Here is a 25,029-nt window from a genome sequence, read left to right on the forward strand (position 1 = left end):
CACCCTCTTCTTCGTCTTTTTCTACCTTTGATCAGCCCAGGAGAGGGAAACTTGCCCTGGGAAGTACTATCACTCAAAACACAGGAGGGAGCAAGGAAGAAGGGATGGGAAAGCCTTTCTCCTCCTGGCTCCATCTGTCTGACAAACTCTCTGGAAAGGATTGAGCAACAATTAAAGGATCAGTGCAGGGCATCTGCTGAAAAGTGGCAGGCTGGGATCTGAATTAGCAGGTGGATCTAAACTGTTTCTGGTATTTTTTTGTTTATGGAATTATTCTTAGAAAAAAGAAAGCACAGAGCAGCCGTCAAGAATCTGATGTGCAGCTTACCTTAGACGACACACACCGGGGATTTACCCTAGACAGGAGAACAAACTGGACTAAATCTGAATGATGTCAGCTATTTGGTACTGAAGGAGGTTTTTAAAGCCAACCTGTCTTAAACTAACCTTTCTTGTCATTCATGAGTAACTCACCATACATACAAGGAAGAAGTGCATCATGGACGCAAAGAAGTGTATGTGTGGTGTTCTCTGATTGATATAGTCAAAGAATTAAATAGAAAATAAACCCCAAAGCTCTTTATTTAGACAAAATACCTTTATTGTCATGGCAAAGTAGATTCTAAAATCACACTTTGACATGTTTTGGCATCAAATCTTCATCAGAAAGTCAAACAAAGAGTCGCTAGGGAAAACAGGCCCTTTTAAAGTGGGACTCTAAAGACAAGATGCCCAGCCTTTAGCTTGGTTGCTATTTCTTCCCTGCCAGCATCTTCTAAATCTGTAGGTAGCTCTGCCAATAAACACACACTGTATTGTATCACATCGTATCATATTGTCCGATCTCTTATGGAATCAGATACGTTACAAAACTGGACATCAATTGATTATTGGTGGGTCCAATTTTGGGGGGCAGTAACAGGCAGGCCGATATGATACAATATATTTGGATATGATATGATAGTATAAGGTATGATAGGATACAATAACCTATGAGATAAGACAATACAATACGATATTATATAAAAATAATGTGAAATGATGTGGTGTGATAGGATACAACATGATTTGGGATAACACAATACCATACAATATGAAATACAATGTGGTACAATAGAATATGATACAGTATGATAAGAGATAATACCATACAAGATTAGACAATACGATGCAGTGTGTCACGTATACAATATATCACAATATGAAACGATGCTATAAGATACAATGCCATACAACACCAGATAAGATGAGATGATCCAAACGATATGATACAATAATAAGGGGTGGGATGAAATGTGATACAATGCGTTGCAATGCAATTTGATACGATATGATGTCATACGGTACAATGCAGTACAATATCCCGAGACGGGATGAAACAGTAAGATACGATTAGATATGACACAAAGTGTCGGGGTCAGCCAAGCCATTTTGAAATTACTGATTAAAAATAAATAAATAAATAAAAACAAATTTAAAAAAGGGATGAATACTATCAAATAAAAATAAATGATATGGCTCTCTGGGAGTGAGTTTGTTGGACTGATATGCCAGCCACACCCTGCATGGTAGCTGCTGCCACATGGCTGGGGGTCTGTGGGCCACTGCAGGCCACTCTCGGCCTCACCTAGGAGACATCACCTACTCTTGGTCCGTTCTGGGCACCAAAATTATGTTAAAAGTCTTAATAAAAGTCATAAAAACTTTGTGTGATACAATACATGTGTGCAGTGGTGTGTAAATGTGTATGCATGTGTGTGTATGTATATACATATTTACAGGTATATAGGTGTATGTATGTAGGTGTACGTGTACACATGTAAACATGATTAATATTATTATTATGATTATTTAATTCGTTATTTCCCTCCACCCTCCTTTGTTTCTATTAGAACAACTATACCTTCTTTATAGCATCCCCTTTCCCCTTTACCTACAAGACTGGAATAATATGTACTGTATAAGCCAGGACACCTTACCACAATCCAACACCAATGTCATAACAATAATGTCTGTTTTTGTTTCTATGTATTTATTTCTTTGTTTATTTGTTTGTTTGTTTGACTTTTTAGTTGTCTGCTTGTTTTTGTCATGTTTTCTTGTTACTGTTCCTTGTATGTACATTTACTTTATCACCAATAAAAAAAATCAATACAATATGAAAGGATAAGGAAAGGATGCAATTCTGTACAACACCAGACGAAATAACATGATACAGTATGATACAGTACAATATGATATGATACAGTGGGATGCAATATGATAATATACAAGCTGAGACAATACGATATGATACGGTACAATACAAAACCAGAAGTTGACTCATAATTGGCCAGTCCAATTTCTGGGGCCACTTTTAGGTGTTTGCTGATCATCTGTGCTGGCATTTTATTTTACTGATAACAGTACAATTAATCAATTAAAAGTATGTTACTTATCTGGTTTCACAGAACTTCTAGCCAATCAGCACAAAGATCTGGGTTCCACTGACACAGCTAGCATCATTTCATGTTTTGTCGCTACTACAGTGTAGATCTGTGCTATTTCTCTTGTCAACAGAGCTGATGCTACAATTTTTATTTTTCTTTATTTTTTATTTATGCCCTTATTTTTTTGGATCATGCAGCTTTACTTTTGCACATTTTATTTGTCATAATAAATGTGTGGAAAACAACATCAGTCAACCCTGATATGATATGATACAACACGATACCTGTAAGATAAGATATGATACAAAAGGATGCAATATAATCAGACAATGTACCAGTAAATATGATGGAATGTGATACATGATACTGATTTTTAGGATAAGAAGTCAAACACAGTTAGCACTGTCTTAGTTTAAAAATCTAGGTAATGTTCATAATTGTTCAGTGTTTAACTGTACTGTGAGTTATTGTTACATCCTTAGTGCGAATCATAGAAATGATTGCTCCTGCCACATGTCAACTTGTTTTTTAATGACTGCTGGTGAATGAAATCAGTTCAGCTGCAGGACATGAAGACTATAAATGACTTTTTCCTGAAGGATAAGAATCAGTTCATAAAAATGCAATTACTTTTCTGGGAACTCTGAGACCCTGCTAGTCTGTGCTACAATTCACAAATCAGCGATTTGTGTTCTCATTTCTTTCTTTTATTCTCTCTTTTCTGTCGTTCATTTTTCCTTCACAAAGACGGCCTTTGAATATCTGTTTTTAGAATTTTCTTACTCTCCCTGCTTGTGTAGTACATGGTCGGATTCAATTTTATGGCGTCTCCTTCATCCAGGACGCTCCACTTTGCCATGGAGAGTTCAAAGCAATTACAGACAAATTCACGATCTTTAACGGTCAAGGTAGAGCAACAGAGGAGCTCTAAGCAAGCAAGACTGCGGGTCAATAAATGAAGCAGATGTTAGTGTGGGAGAGAACTCTTAAGAATCAGGTTACTCCTGTGGGAAGCAGCTAAAAATACATCTTTAGAACATAGTTGATACCCAGGAGTGAAATGTCACAGATGAACAGTATCACAGTTGAAGAGTTTTTGAAATGAAAGGCTTTTCAAATGAAAGGAAGCTGCAGATGTATGGAGAGAAGTCACAAACCAAGGCCTTAAACATTGAAACTAAAGCACTCAGTATGGCAAATCTTTTTCTTTAGGTAGTATATCATGTAAACCTGACACATGCACAGTTACATACTGTATATCCATGCAGATTGTAGGTTTTTAGAATTTATTATACTGCCAGTATTTGTAGAAAAATCTCCATAAGTTATGAGCATATTTAATGAGAGTAATAGTTTATTATTAACCCTACATGCAGTTACAGTGTTCTGTCATTTTTCATAAGCTTTCTGTGCGTGAACTCGCTGCACAATGCGAAAATTAATAGTCTAATTTTAAGGCCTATCTTTGTCTATGTAAAAGAACATGCAACATTACTTCATATTCCCAGATCCTGCTTGCTGTGCTTGCACGTGCGTACGGACAACTACTTGTATAATGTGGTTTTGAAACACTTGGCTGTAATACCCTGTACCCTGGTACAATATAGGAAGGGTATGACAATTGAAGAAGGAATACCGCCCAACCCTGGTTTGGGCCCAAAACACTGTCAGTGATGCACATTAGTTGTTCAAGTAGGGAGAAGGATGTTGTTAGCGTCTGAAGAGCAATAAAAACATCCATAGTAGCTTGCAGCATGAAATCCATTTGCACAGAGCATAAACAAATGTTGACCCAAATGGTTGCCACAATTGTCTCTTGTTCTTCTTGTATTTTTAAACCACCATCCTGCATACTACCACCTACTGTAATGATCATCAACTGTAGGCCTGATGGCCACATCAGGACCCCAGAGCATTATTAAATTCAGAATATGCAGAGGAAAAAAATACGTTGATGCATATAAGGCATTTTTAAAAAACCCAGTTAAGGTAAAAATTGTTCAGACTGGTTAGATGTTTTATCCATTTTATCAAAATCCACCTGTCACTTATTACTAGATCAACTCTTATTTTGAATTCAGTCTTGAGTTAAACCTCAAGCGTTTTGCTGCATGAGAATCAAAAGTAATAACCTTTTTCTTGCACAGGTTTTTCTTTAATCAGGGCACACCATATTAGCATCAAACTCAGTAATAGAGAACATTAACAGCCCCGATGAATTCAACTAAAATATCTCAATCGCCCCCTTGTGGCTGGCTATGGTACACTGATCTTACTTTTGGAGGCTAAAAATGGCATACATTTGAAATAGAATAAAATATTTAAAACATGTTAATTAGACAAAAAATGTCTCTTATTTTAGAGGGGAGATATTTAACCCTTTAAGACAAGTTTATATTGGTCTCAGAGGTCCCCAAAGCATGCTTGTGAAGAATTGGATTTTTGCATATCTGAAAAACAACCCCTCTGTTTCAGCCCTGCTGAGAACAAGCTGTTTCTGTTTCTGTGGCTTTAAATTCTACTGAGCTGTCGGACTCCGCCCCTGATCACGCCCCTCTTATAAAATGGTTGTGTCTTAATGGATGTGGCTTTCCTGATCTTCCTATCAGCGAGGATCAGGAAAGGAGGGCGAAATTTTCTTCCAAGCAGGGACTAACCAAACCTGGGGGCGGGGCTAACTCCCCACATGACATCATGAGGGGAAAATCTGAGAATGGCTTGTTTCAGCACACATTTTCTGAAAGCTGGAGAAAGAGAGGGGGTTTGGGAATGTTTTTTTCTGGTACTTGAGGAGATTGTGGACAGGCCAGGGACACATATTTTTGTTAGAAAAGCCTGAAAAAGGGATTTTTGCATAATATCCCCCCTTTAAGTTTGTTTGAAAATTGGCCCCCAAAGCATCCATCAAGTAAAAAACTTGGCAAATGTAGTTGATGACCCCTGACCTACTGTATCAGACTGTGCACTTATGCAAGTGTGCTCAGGCATGGAACAATGCAGATAATGTAGCTAAGGCTGGAACTAATGAAGCTACATTAGCAACATAAGCTACAAAGGTCACTAAGCTAAACACTGTGCATCTTATACAGTTTTACAAATTTCATGAATTTGTATTTCATTCATGTAAAATAGCTACATAGCTAATGTAGCTACATCTCGCCTAGGCATGGGACAAACAAACATGACTATTATGAGATTGCCTTTAGTTTCAAAATTACAAGTAACCATCCCTAAAATGGCCTCTTGGTTTTTACAGTTAATATTTAAGGTAAGGTTGTCACGCATTGACCTATGCATCCAAAATTGGGGGATTTTAGGTTTCCTGCAATTTTTGATGGTTTTATTCCACTCTTATCCTTCAGTTTATTAAAACAGAACTTTTTAAGACTATAATAAGTGAGACTGATTCAATCAATGCTGCTAAAAAGAGTCAAAGTATCGAAACAGTGATTGATAATCCATGTGTTAAAATTTGATTCCAATAGAGAATCAGTGTTTGATTGTTTTACAATGAGACAGAGTTATTAAAGATGTTCTTGCAAGTATTTACTTTAAAGCTTACTTGATTGAAATTCAAGATCTTCTGCAACTTAAGGGCTGTGTGAACAAGTTTATGTCATCACTTCACCTAAAATCACTGTGTCATTGGTCTCAGCAGACATCTTCATCCTCCTTCCAAACACTTCTCTGAGTCTTCATGCTTTTTATAAAAAGAGCCCTCATCTTGCTTTGGAAAAGAAACCACACACATGCAGTGTGCGGAGAATCTAAATGGGACAAAACCATGTTACATCTTATTTTCAGAGAATATATGATGCAGGGAGGCTGCAGAAATAGCTTTAAAGTGTTTGCTGAGAACAGCGGGAGCACTTTGTAATGGATTGTTTTGGCCTGTGTCTTGCAGGGCTGAAGCAGATCCATGCCCTGTCAATCCAGGCCAACTACGAGCTGCGTATCGACCTGGAGGACTTTGAAAACAGCACGGCATACGCCCAGTACGGCACCTTTGGAGTGGGGCTGTTTTCTGTGGACCCTGACGATGATGGATATCCTTTAACTGTTGGAGACTATTCTGGCAATGCAGGTATGTTTTCTTAGTGATCTAGTTAGACTTTGCTTGTGCTTAGTAGACACTTTATTTAACCTAATTTGGTGCACAGACATCACAGTAGTGGGTGGAAGTTCCAGCCAACTCCCAGCACTTTCTATAAAAATTATAGTACGTCATAAAATTTCTGCAGTTTGTCCACAGAAAGGGCCTGCTGGTGTCTGTGTCACCGCTCCTGAAATCATCAGATCCCAGCCAGCTACCTGTCACCCTGATTAAATTACCGCCAATTAATTGCACTGCTTGACCTGCAGCGTAAACAAAAACCTGCTGTAGAAATGAAGAAGCAATTTAAAGAAACCTTTGGGGAAGCGCTGCCGTGAAACCACAGAGAGAATGGGGACAGATATGAGATATGGCGCAGAAAAGAGAGAGGGGAAGGCGGGGAAGAGCTGGTGGAAAGTAGGATAGAGGCATGAAGGGGACAGGTGCAAAAGAGGAACCAAAGGTAAATAAAATGAGGGTAGAGGTACCTGAGGTACCGGAGGAGGGAGCAAAAAAGGAAACCAGAGGGACAGGACGAGGCTGCATGTGTTACGCTCCCAGTCTGTCCTCAACATGCCTTATCTTTAACCCCATCAGCCTCCAAGACATTTGAATTATAGCTAATAAAAGCATCCAGCAACCCAGATTAACATGAGCCTTTTAACTGTGTAATTAAAGGTCTTTAGTAGTAATAGTTGATTTCTAAAAAAAGGTCAAGAGCTACCTAAAAGCCTAATTTTAGATGTTGCTTTAAAGCCTAGTTTATTCTTGTGTGATGAGCCCACTCCATGTCAGTGACATGAGCAGTGCAATTTCTATGATTATTATTTCCCCATTTTCCAATCTTGTCTCTGAAACCGAGCGTATCATGTTGTAGCTGAAATACTAAGCAGTAGTTGATTTTGCAAAGAAGAAAGAGAACGGACTTTAAAGGAGATGGAACGTAAATTCCCCTGTCCTAAGGCAGAGGACAGGGAATTCTTTGTCTGAGATGTAGATGACACTAGGTAGATTTTATGAATTGTGGCTGTCTGCAGCCATCAATCCCACATCAGAGTACACCGAGACAGCCTGCAGCTCTCAGACCACCACTGTGAGACACCAACTCTGCCAGGACGGAAATACACGCTAGAACTTTCAAAATAAAATTGGATTTAAAATCCGATAAGAGTGAGAGTTAAATTAAGGGTTAGGATAACAAAAGTTAAAACTCAAAAGTCTGACCTGCAAAACCCAACTTCAAAATGTTTAAAAAAGCCGACTGAATAGTTTGCTTACAGACAAAAGCTTATCCTCTACTCATACACTTCAATGCAGCTAACATAGCTAAGGCTATAACTGATGTAGCTACATTAGCTACATAAGCTACAAAAGTAACTTAGCTGAAGACTGTGCATCTTTTACAGTTTTACAAATCTCGTGAACATGCATTTTATTCATGTAGAACAACTATGTAGCTAAAGTTCAAGCTTACAAAGCGATTTAGCTACAAAAGCTACAAGGGGGATAGCTGAAGACTGTACACCTTTTATAGTTTGACAGATCTCATGAATCTTTATTTTATTCATGTCATACAGCTACATAGCTGATGTAGCTAAAGTTTAGACTTACAAAGCTGCAAAGGTAACTTAGCTGTATACTGTACACCTTTACAAGGTTACAAATCCCATGAATATGTATTATATTCATGTAAAGCAGCCATGTAGCTAATGTAGCTGAAGTTTTAGCTTGCATAGCTGCATTAGCTATATAGGCTACAAGGATAACTTAGCTTACAGAGCTCATGAACATGTATTTTATTCATGCTAAACAGCTATGTAGCTAATGTAGCTTAAGTTTAAGCTTAAAAAGCGATTTTAGCTACATAAGTTACCAAGGTGCACAGCTGAAGACTGTATACCTTTTACAGTTTTACAGATTTCATACAATCTGTATTTTATTCATGTAAAACAGCTACGTAGCTAATGTAGCTAAAATTAAAGCTTACAAAGCTATTTTAGCTATGTAGGCTACAAAGGTGCATAGCTGAAGACTGTATACCTTTGGAGCTTTACAAATCTCATGAACCTGTATTTTATTCATGTAAAACAGCTACGCACTAATGTAGCTAAAATATAGGCTAACAAAGCTACATTACCTACATAAGCTACAAAGGTAACTTAGCTGAAGACTGTAAATCTTTACATTTTTATAAATCTCATGTACATGTATTCCATTCATGTAAACTGCTACGTAGCTATGGTAGCTTAAAGTTTAAGCTTACAGATATATTAGCCACATGAGCTACAAAGGGAAGACTTTTACAGTTTCACAAATCCCATGAGTCTGTATTTTATTCAATAAAACAGCTACTTAGCTAATGAAGCTAATTCTAAAGCTAATGAGGCTACACTAGCTACATAATCTACAAAGGTAACTTAGCTCATGACTCATGAGCATGTGTTTTATTCACGTATTACAGGCATTCAGTTATAGATGAATGTAATCCAAACCCCCCTGCACCTGCAAGGAAAATTAAGATCACAAATTCTATTGACTATACAATAAAATAATATCTAAGGCGATGAGAAATATAAGGACTACAGATTATGTTTTATAGCTCTACAAATAGCCCGATGTCCGATAAACACAGCTGGTTTTAATAGGGAAAGACCAAAAAAGTTATCAAGTCCATCAGTGTTTATCGATACTAAATCAATTTTTAATATTAATATGAAAGTTGAGAGTTCTACTGTGTGAGTTGATAACATTCAAATACAGTTTAAGTATTGTTAAACATTGAACTAGATAAAGAAAGACAGCCGGGGAATGTTGATCTATTTCGAAATGTCCCATGAATTTTTGTGAACAGATTTAGAATTACAACAGATAAGATAAAGTAAGAAGAAGTAAACTTTTTTTTTAAAATACAGAGATACAAATCAAGCATTTAGCTTTAGTTCAGGTAGGCCACGGAGTCGAGCACTGCCATAATTGAGATCAGCTGATTTCAACCAAGCCATCATCAGCTGACAGTCGGCTGATTTGCTCTAAGCTAAGGCTAATTGCTCTCACCCTGCCTTATTTAAACTGCTCTTGCTTGGCTATGCTCTGCCACTCTCTCTGCGAGCTGCTCTTGAAACCCTCCTCCACCCCAGCTCCTCCTTTAATGTGACTCTGTGGCTGTTGTGTGCAGGGCTCAGAACAGCCACACCGCTAAGCATAAATAACAACAGACCCCACTGGGCACAGATTTGAGTCTGTTTCTCTCCCGTCTTCATCCATTCCCTATTGATCAGACAGCTATTTTGCCACTCAACCCACCTGAGCAGTCATGTCACGCGCTTAAATGGCGTCAGTGCAAACCCTCTATGTAATATTTTGGCCAAGTGAAATGGCTTTTGAATGAGACAGCTTTCATTTGTGCTCTTTTTGTGGCGTAGAAAAGCAGATGTCAATCTAGCAACCCCACATTTGTGGAAATAAGCTGTTGTCTACCTAAATTCTTTAGTGTTTTTTTATTTCACTCAAACTTTAGTGGAGGCTCAACACAGCTCTCAGCTTTGACATAGTTTCAGAGACTTTCAGAGCTCTCCAGCCCCTGGAGATGCTTGGAGTCTCACCTTTTCTTCTTCTCCTTTGTGTTATCACTATCAGTGGTAGTATTCTGCTCTGTTGTGGCTGCTCTCTGATCAGCTGACAGGTGGTTATTTGGCTCTGGGAGCAGCTGGATCTTAATGGGCATCAGGGGGAGGCGGCCGGCCCCCGACCACCAAGGTGACACCAAGTGTCTTGCAAATGAGCCCTTAAGTGCCTCTATTTTGTGTTTCTCCTTTTAAAGTCATTCGGCATCGCACTATTGTTGCCACTTCGCTGTTTTCTCCCCCCTTTTTCTCTCCCAATGTTGAGCAACACACGACAGGAATATTAGACATGCCTGTCACATTATCTTTGTTCCTGCTGCATGGTTGCCATGGCAATGCCAAATGAAAAGCAGTGTAGGACAGAGTGAGAGGGTGAAGAGTTGGGTGGCCACATCCTGGGCAATTAAGGTCTGTTTGATACCCTAACATGCTGTTAGCTGTCACCTGATGGCTGCTAAGCACTCTTTCATTCTGCTCATGGCTTAATCTTTCTTCCATCCATTTTGGCTCTCCATTGTGGTGTCTGCTTTAGAAAGAAGGAAAGTATAGGGCGTTTATTGAACATTATTGCCTTTTTGAGCATTCATTTGCTGAGGACTTTAGGGTCCAGCACTGTATCTGAGAGAACATTGCTTTCATTTTTCTTGTAAGCCTCTTTAAGCAGCAGCAGGGCTGCAAAGAAGTCCTTCGCATAGAGAAATTACCAGTGGGAAATACAGAGAGGAGATATTTTCAGCTTGTGATTCAACTTCAGCTCTCCTCTCTTACTACGATTATGAATATGATAAACTTAGGTGATAAATGTTGCAGCCTACTCTTTTTAAACTAGTTAATTATGTCGGTCAGGGGTTAAAAATCAAATAGGATGCTGTATTGAAGCAGGAGGTGTCAGTTCTGCCATCTGTCATGTAGCATATATTTATTTTGTGCTTTAAGGGTCAATATGAAAGTTTTTTAAAAAATCAGCTTTAGTTGGAGGTCAGGGCATTCAAGTTAAAGCAATTCCAGTTAAAAACCAACATTGCATTTCATCTTTCTCCAAAGCTGCTGTTTGAAGTAAGTTATGAAAGTAGGTCAGTTATTTTAGAGGCGTACAGTGTGACTTACAGAGCAGATTTTCAGACCAAAACAAATGCTATCTTTGGACACACCCTCCCTCCCTACTTCATCAGTGGGATGAAGGGCAGGAAACAAGTAACCTTGCAAAGCGGATGTCTGTCATCAAGCAAATCAATCTTGTAAAGCTCCAGTTCACAACGTTTGTGCCCAATCGGCATCATTTGAGGAGCATGAGGCAGTAGCTGTGTACTGGCCGATTGCAATGGCTGCGACTTAACATAACATAACATAACATAACATAACATAACATAAATGTGGTCCAGTATCATCAAAACTGGACCACATTTCAGTATGAAATAGTCAAACAACTCTTAGAGCTACACATGATGGAAAAGATGTTTTGGCTCTTCTGCTGACCAGCTTGAGCATGAGTTTGGGAGAGTTACAGGGTGGTGGTTAGTTGTTCTGTGAGTAATAGCTGCTAGAGTAATGAAACACTTGGACGTAGCCACAGCAGCAGTTTTGTCAGAACTGGACGACATTTCTTTATTAAACAAGAGAACACAGCCACACTGGGAGCTTTTCTTGATGGCACAACAAACAAAAGCTCTGTGCCAAGGTTATTATAGTTAATTAAAACTAACTAAATGACTAAAACTAAACAATAAAAATCATACTAGTTAACTGAAACTACATAAAAACTGAGCTTTATTAGAAAAATTAAAACTAAATTCTGTGCTGACAAAACTAACTAAAATGAAATAAAATTAGAGACAAAATCTCCTTAGCCAGGCCTGGAGAGAGTAAGGTGACCTGATTTGATTGCAGAAGATTTTACATGATGTTTAATTTTAGGTCTTGAGTTATATAAAAACATCAAAATTTAATAAATAAAATAAAAATTAAAGAGCCCTTTCTGGTCTGGCTCCTGACTTCCAATTTCCACATACGGCAAACCGCCGGTGAATCGTACCGCGGAGCACATCGCTCCCTCTCTAGTCTATCAGAGCATTTCCAAAGCCGGCACTCCAGACCGGCAGCGGCTCATGCCTTGACCTACACTTCGCTTCCATTCGTTCAAGATATGTTGCAGGTCTATTTTCATCACCCACCACTGCCAAACCGCATCAGTACCCGTCGATCAGAAAGCTGCAAGTCACAAGCCTAGAACATCCGGTTCTTTCAAAATACACAGATACAGATACAACAGAGCTACAACGGCGCCATTGATGAGGAAAAGTTAACTTTGGGGGATATTTAGCCAAAGAATTTTGCATAAAACCACAGATCCTTTAAGCAAACATTAACCTTTTAACTTCTTAATGTACTCACCCAATGGAGGAAGCAATAATATCATGCACTTATGCCCACTCCAGTGGGCGAGGCCGCTCACCTTTGGCGCTTTGGTGCGTGGCGCAGTCATTCTATGTGGAAATTGCGGGTCACAGGTGTCTGATATTGCTAAAAAAAAAAACTAAAACTAACACTAAAACTATCCATCCATTTTCTATAACACCTATCCCGCTGGGGGCCACGGGGGTCAGCTGTCATTGGGCAAGAGGCGGGGTACACCCTGGACTGGTACACTCACAATCACACATACGGCCTATTTAGAGTCACCAATTAACCTAATGAGCATGTTTTTTAGTGGTGGGAGGAAGCTGGAGTACCCGGAGAGAACCCACGCATGCACGGGGTGAACATGCAAACTCCGCACAGAGAGGTCCTGACCAGGAAGCAAACAAGGAACCTTCTTGCTATGAGGCAACAGCGCTAACCCTGTGCCACCGTGCAGCCCAACACTAATAAAAACTAATAAAAACTAAAAACTGAGCATTTTTTTCAAAATTACTACTAAACTAAACCAGCAGGAAAACAAATTAAAACTAAACTGAATCTAAGAAAAAGTAAAAACTAAATAAGAACAAAAACTAATGAAAAATCCAAAACTTTTATAACCCTTCTCTGTGCAACATAATCAGTTATAAGTTTGACCTCCTGACCTGATGCTAATGACATGCATTTCTTCATATGTTGTCAAATCTAAGGTTATTTTTGATGGATAGCAAGCCCATATTCCAATCATTTCATCTTTGTAGTTTTATTCTTTTAAGGGCACAAGATAGCGAGCATCACAAAGACAGTGCTTCTATCGTAGTTATGATTGAAACTCTTTGACACGCCTTCACAATGACCTGTGAACTCATGCACAGCCATTTAGACAGTCATGAAGACAGCAGAAGATGATTGGTTGTCAGCCAATACTACACATGCCATAAGCAGACAGAGCCCCCTGCCAGATCTCCAGCATACCCAGGGGGACCGGTAGTCTAACTGGGCATTGATAGCTGTCATCCTTCTTTGCAAAGCTTAACTGGATGTTGAATATGGAGCCCTACATAAAATCTGATGCTGGAGGGGGGCCTATATGTGCACATGCTCTATGTTTAATTACTTCCATTTTGCCTTCTTCTTCTTTTACCTTTCTACTGACTGACAGCCATTGTGATTAAATCATCCTACGTGTGTTATTAAAAAGACAACGGTATAAAGGTCAGCCATGACCCTTTGATGAAACGATGGCAAATCTTCTGACCGCTTCCCTTAGATAATTAAAAGCAACACTCCAGAGAACTGTAGAGCTTTTTCATCTCTATCTGTTTTTGAGAGGATTAATTGAATAGTGATAAGCTATTTTTGAAGTAGTGGGTCCAATTACTGATGGCTGCTATCAGATTTAAAACTGTGTTGTTGAAAGATAGAGGGGATGCAATATCTGTAGCTTATAAAGTCTGTTTTTTTCACCGTCTTCCAGCTGCCCTTGTTTATCAAAACTTTCTTGTTCTAATTTCTTGTATTTGAATCAACAAATTAACAACATCTTAAAAATCTGAGGGCCTGCCGGCAGGAAAATCTCTAAAGTCAAAGTAAAAACAGATTTCTACAAAGCAGTGTTGATTAAATAAACACATAATGTAAAATAAGTGACTGCATAAATATTCACCCCATTAAGAAGGGACCTAATTCAACAGAAGTCCGGCCAGTTGGTGCTACTAGTCTCACAATTAGCAAAATAGGGCTCACCTGAGTAAAGTGAATGTAATATAAATCAGTATTCCTGGCTACCATTACACCATTATGACGAAAGAACACTTCCACACAAATGGAAGGAATATGGCACGTGTAAATTTGCCTAGATCAGGCCGTCCTCACAAACTGAGTGAGCGTGCAAGAAGGAGACAAGTGAGAGAGGCCACCAAGACACCCATGACTACTCTGAGGGAGTTACAAGCTTCAGCAGCTGAGATGGGAGAGACTCTGCAGACAACAACTGTTGCCCAGGTTCTTCATCTGTCAAAGCTTTATGGGAGAGTGGCAAAGAGAAAGCCACAGTTGAAGAAAACTCCTTAAATCTGCAGTTCACCCAGAGACATGTGAGAGACTCCATGGTCAAGTGGATGAAAGTTCTTTGGCCAGATGAGACCAAAATGGTGCTTTTTTTGCCATCAGACAAGACGCCAAACACTCCACATCACAAGAAACACAGCATCCGCAATATGAAGCACAGTGGTGCTTCATAGTGCTTCACAGCATCGTGCTGTGGGGATGCTTCTCAGCAGCTGGCCCTGGAGGGCTTTTTAAATGTACTCCTTAATTGCCTTAGCCTCTGCTGCCAAATCTGTAAATCTACAAGTGGTTCAAACACAGCATTCACTTTATTTTGGATGTGCCTAAATAGGTGTTTTTTATTTGACCTGGATTAATTAGGTGTTAAGATTTTAAAACAAGCTTGACTTACTTTTGTAATCAATGTCTCTCTTTTCTAATTTTAGGTGACTCCCTGCTGAAACACAACGGGATGAAGTTCACCACCAAAGACCGCGACAACGACCACTCCGAGAACAACTGCGCCTCCTTCTACCACGGCGCCTGGTGGTACCGCAACTGCCACACGTCCAACCTGAACGGCCAGTACCTGCGTGGCCAGCACACCTCGTACGCCGACGGCATCGAGTGGTCCTCCTGGACCGGCTGGCAGTACTCGCTCAAGTTCTCCGAGATGAAGATACGACCCACGCGTGACGGAGAGAATAAATGAAGAAAACTTTACTGGAACATTACAAAAACCACTCTTTCCGACAGCTTGGCGGAGTTACTCGTCTCGATATCGTTTATTCACTGACACATACCTCTCTTTAAGTTGACTCTGCTGTTTGCCTCCTCATGTCTCCTCCCTGGTTTTTGCTCCTGTCCCTCCATTGCTTGGCCTCTTGTTTCATGCTAGTTATCCCTTCCCTTGATCTGAACAAAGCATCTTGCTTTTATTTGTTCTTATCCAGACAACATGGCAGATGGCTGTCCACCTATGAGTCTGGTTCTGCTGGAGGTTAGAAAGTTCCTCGCCAGAGTCCCCTTTATGAAGATTAATGAGTTGCTCTTGATATTAAGGACAAAAAAGTATGGACATCTGTTAGGATTCAGCACAATCAGAATTGCCTGATTTGGTTAAGAACACAGCACAAGATAATTTCAAATCTGCACAGTCAATTTCTTTAGCCTGACACGGAGTTCCCAGCACCCTTCCACCAGTGATTCCCCCCTGACGTGCGTCTCTGACCTCCCATCTGTGCTGACACGGCACTTAGAATGCGGTTCAGTCTCACTGCCCATTGCTGTGCAATCTATGAACAAACCCACATAAATATCGTCAGAGAAAAACCCCCCGTTTGTGAAGGAAGTTTAACGTTTCCATTCCTGATCTTTGTAAATGAGCTCCAGCAGGGCAGCGAGGCTGCAAGGCCTGGGACAATAAGAAGGAAAGAAAGAGAGAATGAGGAAACAATCTGACGAGAGGTAAATTAGTCGGAGTGAGAGAAGAGGAGGTGCACAAAAAGGATGAAAATGAGAAAAAGAAAGAGACAACGGGAAGATCTCATTCATCTGACTTGGGCCATTAGGGAGCATATTGGGCACTTTGTCTGATCTGCCTGCCAGCTGAGTACTGGCCAAGTGATGCAGCACTCACAGATGGTAACCCAGCACTTTGTGTACATGTGTGTATTTGTGTGCGTGTGTGTCTACGACAGAAAAGGGAGACAGAGTTCTCTAACGGTATCAATTTCCTGTCAAGGGTCGAGCGGAGCGTCTCGACTGACTTCGGCGTTTAGCACAAACATACCTAGCATACGTTCACTCTCCATTTAAATAACAAAACCTGGCGTGCGTGTTCATGTAATAGGAAGGGAGAGACATTATTTGAGAAGACAAATGGGATCCCAGATAACAATCAAAAAGACTGCGTCAAACCTACCCTGCATTAATTGTATTTCTTGGACCTGCTAAGGAGATACAACCTCCGTATTCTCTCTTTGATTTTCCTTCATCTTGTCTTTTTTTCTCTTTCCAGGTGATTATTTTGGATGTTTGTGCGACACAGTTTCTCTTGTCTTGAGAAGAAAATTGTTGTAAAATAAGATTTGTTGGGAAAAAAAAGCAGTCTTTTTCTTATGAGTAGGAGTTGTACATTGTGTTATGGCAAAAACAAAAGTGCCGCAAGGAGACACACACAAAAAAAAGAAGAAAAACATGTTGAGAAAAAAAACAGCTGGCGGAAATTTCTTATTTTTCTGTATTTTTTTTGTTTGTTTGTTTCATTGAGTTCCTTTGGATGTACTAAAAGCTTTAAAAATATCTGTAGATTTTATTGTACAGTGTGTATGACTTTTAGAGCATGTCAATCTGTTTTCTTACTATGCTAAAACACAAAGAGTACCCAAGCACATGGACTGAATACAAATACACCTGTTAAAAGAAAAAAAAAATGAATCAAAGTGAGATGTATTTACAGAACTTTCTTCCCTCTTCCTCTACCTGAGATGGAGCGAAGAGGAGGAATGTGATTCTCCCTTCAAGCACACGTCCATACAGCACAAAAAGACTCTTTTATCAAGGAGGCACAATACGGATGACCTCTTGGACATACAAACAGACGAGAAAGTGTTGTTAGTGGAGTTTTCTGTCAGCACCGGTACTCCAGAGGATCTCCTCTTTTTGGTGGATGGACGCCACTTCACTGCGACGTCAAAGCACAGACATGAAAGTATACGGCACAGAAATGAGATACGACAATGTCGGATGTTTAGGAGGAGTAGGGATTGTGTGCGGGAATGAATGGTGTAAGAGTGCGTGAGTGTCTGCGTCTAAAAGAGTCTACGTGTGTACACATATATGCACATGCTTCGGTTTGTACATGCCCATGTGCATGAGGCCAGACGACAGAGCAGGAGCGCGTCTCTCCGTGGAAAATTTTTGAAGTCATGTGATGCTTATGTACAACTTGCCTCCCCTCCTCCTGATGTTTGTGTTGATAACAGAGAGATTTACATAATTATAACGAACTATTACTTATTGTGATTGTGAACCTTCCCCATAAGAGTGGACGCCACCTTCTGGTACTGTGTTGAACTGCGCTTGTACCCTAAAGAACCCACTCCTAAAAATCACCTTAACACATTGTGCTCACTGTATTTGTTACTGCTATGTTGCCCTCTTTGTTATTTAAATGGAAAGTATTATTTGCCATGCCCCCTTTGTGTGTTTTTGTTGATTTAATGCCTGTATAGTCACTCTCTCTGCTGCAGCTTGCCATGTCTCCAACGGAAGAGATGATGAAAGAGTGAAATAAAAGGCTCTAATCATTCCCAGTTATCCCGCTCATTACGGTGCATCAGCACACTCCTCATCGATCCCCTAGGTCCCCAAACCTTCTATCTTTCTTACTGTGTACCTCCTTAATTGCCTTAGCCTCTGCTGCCAATTCCCCCTCACTCCACAGCTCCTAAAACATCCCCTCTCTTCTCTTTCCAGCTTCTGTCTCTTTATTACTCTTTTTTTTTTTTTTTTTTTGCCTGACTCCTGTCCCAGCTCTCCTCCTCCCTTCCTGCTCCCCTCACCTCGCCCGCCTGCCCTCAGGCCTCCCGTTTCCTCCAGTCCCAGCGCAGAACTAACTCTGTTTTTCTTTTTCTTTTATTTTCAGTGAAGTACTATAGATTGTTTTGCTGAATCTTGATACTGTGTTTTAATGTTCTTGTCAACATTTAATAAACATTCACATTTTATAAATGGGAAAAACCCTGAAGTGTGTAGGACTTTATTCCCCTCATTACATTTCCCTTTAACACCGATTTGTTTAAATCTTCAAATAAATACAAAACAGCCTGGATGCAGACCATTGATTTCTGATGCCATATATCTCACAACAGAAATACTCACTAAAACTTTTGATATAACACTGGATTAAACTCCCGTTTAGGGTTAGGGTAAGGGTTAAGGTAATGTTAGGATACCAAAAGCTTAAAACCGGACCTGCTAAACCTGATTACATTGTATTTACAAAAGCTGGGAAAAAAGTCTGTTTGCATGATAAAAGGTTAAATTCTATTGCAGTTAACATAGTTTATGTAGCTCCACTGGCAAATGTAGTTTAAGCTAAACTCACAAATCAGCTACTTAAGCTACATATCTCTGTTTCCTATACAGCTAAGTTATCTTTAGCTACTTTTGGTAAAGCTCACATTGCTAAATGTAACTTACCTCTAGATAATCCAGCTACATACCCAACATAGCTAAAGCTAAGCTCACAAAGCAGCTATGTAAGCTACGTTAGCTTTAGTTATACCTGCTAATGCTCACATTGCTAAAGCTAACTTAGCTCTAGATAATCCAGTTACATAGGCAACATAGCTAACATAGCTAAAGCTAAGCTCACAAAGCAACTATGTAAGCTATGTTAGCTTCAGTTATACTTGTTAATGCTCACATTGCTAAAGCGAACTTAGCTCTAGATAGTGAAGCTACATAGCTAATATAGCAAAAGCATAGCTCACAAAGCTGCTTTTGATCCAGCTACATAACTTACTGGGCTACACAGCTAACATAGCTAAAGCTTAGGTCACAAAGCAGCTATTTAAGATGTGTTATCTACATGCCTAAGTTAGCTACATTAGCTAAAGCTTATTTGCAAAAGATAACAGAGATACACAGCTGATGGAGCTACATAGCTTAAGAGCTAAGCTAATCTTACAAAGCAGCTATGTAAACTTTATAAATAGGTAACCTTTGTAGCTAGTCAGCTTTAGATAAAATAGCTGAAGCTCACATTGCTAAATCTTTCCTAGGTCTAGATAATGGAGCTACATAGCAAACAAATCTCCTAACATAGCTAAAGAAAAGCTCACAAAATAGCTATTTAAGCTAATGTAGATAGGTTAACTATGTAGCTACATTAGCTTTAGTTACATTTGCTATAGCCATTGGAGCTTAAGCTAACATAGCCCTAGATTTATGTACTACATAGCTATGTAGCTTTGTAGATATTGTAACTAAAGCTAAGCTCATAAGCAGCTATGTAAGCTGTGTAGATAAGTTATCTACGTAGCAACGTCAGATTTAGATATGTTTGCTAATGCTCACATGCTAAAGCTATCTTATCTCTGGACAGTGGAGCTACATAGCTGATATAGGTAAAGTGCAGCTCACAAAGCAGCTTGTAATACAACTACATAACTTACTGGGCTACATAGCTAACATAGCTAAAGCTTAGGTCACAAAGCTACTATGTAAGATGTGTAATCCACATGGCTAAGTTAGCTTCAGCTACATAAGCTTAAGCTTACTTGCAAAAGATAACAGAGATACATAGCTGACGGAGTTACATAGCTTAAGAACTAAGCTAAACCCACAAAGCAGCTATGTAAACTTTTTAGATAGGTAACCTTTGTAGCTAGTCAGCTTTAGATAAAATAGCTAAAGCTCACATTGCTAAAGCCTACTTAGCTCTAGATAATAGAGCTACATAGCAAACATAGCTAAAAAGCTAACATAGCTAAAGAAAAGCTCATAAAGTAAGCTAACGTAGATAGGTCAACTATGTAGTTACGCTAGCTTTAGTTACATTTGCTAAAGACAAAGGAGCTTAAGCTAACATAGCCCTAGATCTGGGTGCTACATAGCTAATGGAGCGAAGTAGATATTGTAGCTGAAGCTAAGCTCATAAATCAGCAATGTAAGCTGTGTAGATAAGTTATCTACATCGCAATGGTAGCTTAGATATGTTTGCTTAAGCTCACATTGCTAAAGCTAACTAAGCTACATTTGCTTAATGTAGTAATGTTAATTAGGTAGGTAGCATTGCTATATTAGCATTAGCCAAAGCTTACAACTCTAAAGCGAGCCAATACTTCTGAAACGGATGTATAAATAATTTTATCCTGGATTGGAAATCTGACCATTTTCTCTGTTTCATCTATGAAGTGCTGCTTTGTCTGTAATGTGTGCAATGTGGTTATTTCACAAATGTAATGTGACTAAAGCTGGAAATACATTTTACTGGCAAATTTCAGCACATCCTTTCTGAGATATACGGTGTCCAAGATGAACGGTCTGAGAGGGGCCGCCAGGGATGCAGCCAGACTCCTCTCTTTAAGTAATCCTTTTAACGGCTTTACCTATCTAAATGAAACTGTTTTGGACCAACCTCCACAGGAAAGCAACAAAAGAACATGCTGCTCTGTGTGGAAGCTAGCGTAAGCACAGTCAGAATGTAATAATGCTGAAGGATCCATGCAGAGAGCTTTGTTTTCTGAGGTTTTCAGAATAAAATCTATAGAGGGGAATTCATTCTTTGTGAAGCAAGCATCTTAAAAAAACTTACCTATGCAATTTTTCCCCCATAAACTGTGACCAAGAATATTCAACAGAATGCCAATAAGGTCTCCCTGATCTCTGCTGTACAAATAACATAACAAAGAAAGAAAAATTACAGTGCATTTTGCTTTACCTTCACAGATGGAGCCATTACAATGATGCAAAAGGTAATAGAGCGCTGCTACATGAGCTGGAACTGGCTGTGCATTCCAATAAAAATCCTGAGGAAAGAAAAATGGAGATATTGGACCAAATTAATCATCTTTTAATTAGCTTTTTTAAAAAATCTTGTGCCATCTGAATTTTAATCTGTAAAGCACTTTGGCAATACTGTGTATTAGCGTGTTGAGGTCTTAGGTCTTACTTTTGATAATGAGATAAGAGACTATCTCTTTCAGGTGCTATTTTTCTTGGTGAAAGTAGCCCATTTCCAGTGCATTCAGAAAGTACTCAGACCCCTTCACTTTTTCTATATTGCATCCTGATGCTGTAGTAGAAAAAAAAAGTTCTATTCACATTAATCTACACTCAGTACCCCATAACAACAAAGTGAAAACATAATTGTAGTGGGGGTTTTTTGTTGATGTTGTTGTTGTTTTTTCTTTTTTTTTTTTTTTTTTTGCAGATTCATTAAAAAGAAAAAAAACTGAAATATCACATTGACATTAGTATTTAGACACTTTACTCAGTACCTAATTGAAGCACCTTTGACTGGAATTACAGCCTTGAGTCTTTTTGAACATCATGCAACAAGCTTCAAAAACCTTGGGAATTTTCAGCCATTCTTCTTTGCAAATCCTCTCAAGCTCAGTCAGTTAGGAGAGTAGACAGGCATTTTCAGGTCTGTCCAGAGTCATGTCAGACTCGTCTCTAAGCCACTCCCGTGTTGTCTTGGCTGTGTGCTGAGGGTCATTGTCATGTTGGAAAGAAAACCATCAGCCATGTCTGAGGTCCTGATCACTAACAGGTTTTCATTGAGGATATCTCTGTACTGCTCTATTCAGCTTTCCCTCAACCCTGACTGATCTCCCAGTCCCTGCTGCTGAGAAACACCCCCATGGCATGATGCTGCCACCACGATGCTTCGCAGTTGGTATTGGGCAGATGATGAGCAGTGCCTGGTTTCCTCCAGATAAGAACTGAGGCCAAACAGTTCAATCTTGGTTTCATCGAACCAGAAAATTTTGTCTCACAGTCTGAGAGTCCTTTAGGTACTCTTTTCAATCTCCAAGTTGGCTTTCATGTGTTTTGCACTGAGGACTCTGCCATAAAGTCCAGATCGGTGGAAGGCTGCAGTGACAGTTGTCCTTCTGGTACTTTACACGGGATCTCTGGAGCTCAGTCAGAGTGACCGTCAGGTTACTGCTCACCTCTCTCACTAAGGCCCGTTTCCCCTGATTGCTCAGTTTGGCTAGGCGACCAGCTCTTGGAAGAGTCCTGGTTGCACAAAACTTCTTCCACTTGAGAATTATGGAGGCCACTGTGCTCATGGGAACCTTCAGTGGAGCAGATCTGTACCTTGCAACAGTCCTATCTCTGAGCTCTGCAGGCAGATCCTTTGACCTCATGGTTTGTTTTTTGCTCTGATATTGTCAGCTGTGAGGCCTTCTATAGAAAGGTGTGTGCCTTTCCAAATCTTGTCCAATCAATTTGATTTAAAACAAGTTGGCCCCAATCAAGGTGTAGAAACATCTCAGCAAAAATCAAGAGAAATGTGAGGGGCCTGAGCTAAATTTCAAGTGTTCTTGCAAAGGGTCTCAATACATGTCAATGCAATATTTCAGGTTGTTTATTTTCATACGTTTGCAACAATGTCTAAAATTTTGCTTTCATCTTGTCATGATGGGGTACTGAGTGTAGGCTGATGACAGGAAAAAACTAAAATGATTGTAGCGTCAGGCTCCAACATCTCCCTGATATTATGGTGGCAATTGAGCCACCATATCTTGAGACAGCTGGATCTGCTTCTAATGTATTTTAACATTCATTTTACAGCACTCTCAAAGGCCATGAAATGAATGGATTTACACATTTCAAAGGACTCTGGCCTTCAGTCTGGCTTTTAGAGTAATCCTGATCACATATTCTGGGTATGACTGATATATTCAAGTGCAGATCAAGACCCAAAGATCAGATCAGAATCCTGTCGGCCCAGCTACACTGACATTTCTTTTTAGATATACTGCAGAAAATATCTTTGAATGTTTGAGCAGTGGCATTTAAGATCCACAAGTATCTAATATATCTATTCCTTCTATGAAACCATATTCCTTGCTTCATTACTCATTATATGAAGTGTGTAAGATTACAGGATCATGTAAAACGTCCTTATTAAAAGAACTAAATATTTAATGATAAGTGCATTTTCAATGAAGGGCGTATACTACAGAACTGTCCAGTCTGAATGCTGAGAAAGCAACAAGTGGGACATCTACGCCAGTCGATAGCACAGATCATCAGGTAGTGTTGTACCAAAATGAGTAGGTTCATCAAATGTCCACATATCTTTAAGGAATAAAGAGAAAATGTGAGCACAATTCATTCTGGAGACAGCGAATGACCACTCACTAGGTTAGGGTTAGGGTTTCTGTAGTTAATCATGATTAATCTTCCCATTTTGAAATTCAAATATTTTGCATTTAAACTGTTTCTACAGTATTTTTTTTTCATGTTTGGATGCAGACCTGCTTTTATTTTGAAAGAAAACAAGAAACTTAGGTGGATCCAAGATTGTGACATGACGAAAATCCGTTAAAAACATGATGAATTTCCCTCTACCTGGTCAGGCAACGCTAGGAGGTCTACAGGACTGAGTAATTTGTGATATTGATCATTTTCACACCAGGTAAATCTGTTAAACTGTGTTAAAAATCACATTCTGGTAAATCGTAGGGATTGTACTCAGTGTATGTAGACATTTTCTGATGATAATGGCACTGTGGAGATCCATTTAGAGTCGTGAATTACAAACTTTCCTCCATTCCCAGTCATTCCTAATGACTGTCCTTCACTTCCTGACCCTGAATGGATATTTGGGATCATATGATTGCAAACAACCTATATCTTGATAACTTTGGATGTTGCACCCTACTAGTTAAGATGAGTGTTACATCTCTATGGTGCAACAGAACAATGACAACAGGTATAAACTTAAAATGATGTTATAATGATCATGAGGGACAATGTGGATTCTATCCTGGTTGTGACACAGTGGACCAGCTCTTTACTCTTGCAGGGCTCCTTGAGGGAGCATGGCAGTTTGCTAATCCAGTCTACATGCGTTTTTTTGGACTCGGCGAAGGCTTATGATCATGTCACTCAGGGGGTCATGTAGGGGATACTGCAGGAGTATGAGGTTGCTGCAGCGAGCCATCAGGTCCCTGTATAACCAAAGTGAGAGTTGTGTCCACATCCTCAGCATGATGTCGGACATGTTCCCAGTGCGTGTTGGCCTCCACCAGGGCTCCCCATGTCTTCATGTTCTGTTTGTGATTTTCACGGACAGGATCTCAAGGCGCAGCCAGAGGGGAAGAGGGTTTCCAGTTTCGGGAGCTCAGAATTTCATCTCTGCTGTTAGCAGATGATGTGGTTCTGTTGGCTTCTATGGCTGGGAACCTCCAGCAGGAACTGGGATGGTTTGCGGCTGAGTGCTAAACGGCTGGTATGAGAATGAGCACCTCCAAGTCTGAGGCCATGGTCCTCTGCCAGTAAACGGTGGGTTGTTCCCTCTGGGTGGGGAGTGAGTCTCTGCCCAAAGTGTCTCATGTCAAGTGTCTCATGAGTGAGGGTAAAAGAAAGGAGGATTGATGCAGCATCTGCAATTTTGCAGGGGCTGTACTGTGCCGTTGTGGTGAAGAGGAAGCTGAGCAGGAAGGCAAAGCTTACTATTTTTCAACCCTCACCTATGATCACAAATGCTGGGTAATGACCCAAAGAATGAAATCGTGTGTTCAAGCGGTTGAAATGAGATTCTTCAGGAGGGTGTCTGGGCTCAGCCTTTAGAGATAGATGAAGAGCTCGGACATCCGGAGAGATCTCTAAGTAGAGCTGCTGCCCCTCCCATTGAAAGGAGCCAGTTGAGGTGGTTCAGGCATCTGATCAGGATGCCTTTTGGTCTCCT

The 25,029-nt window shown here is 39.8% G+C and overlaps 1 protein-coding gene across 2 annotated transcripts in view; it reads left to right on the forward strand.

The window, feature by feature from the left end:
• fibcd1b (fibrinogen C domain containing 1b) overlaps positions 1–18,138 on the forward strand; it is a 242,341-nt gene extending 224,203 nt beyond the window's left edge. For both annotated transcript variants that reach the window (XM_041810307.1, XM_041810308.1), the window contains 2 exons: positions 6,334–6,513; positions 15,038–18,138. In XM_041810307.1, coding sequence (XP_041666241.1) covers positions 6,334–6,513; positions 15,038–15,303 — 446 coding nt within the window. In that variant the 3' untranslated portion in view covers positions 15,304–18,138. The remainder of the gene's footprint in view (positions 1–6,333; positions 6,514–15,037) is intronic.
• Positions 18,139–25,029: the final 6,891 nt, after the last annotated feature.

Source organism: Cheilinus undulatus, linkage group 17 (genome assembly GCF_018320785.1).
Source record: "Cheilinus undulatus linkage group 17, ASM1832078v1, whole genome shotgun sequence".
NCBI classification, from domain to species: Eukaryota; Metazoa; Chordata; class Actinopteri; order Labriformes; family Labridae; genus Cheilinus; species Cheilinus undulatus.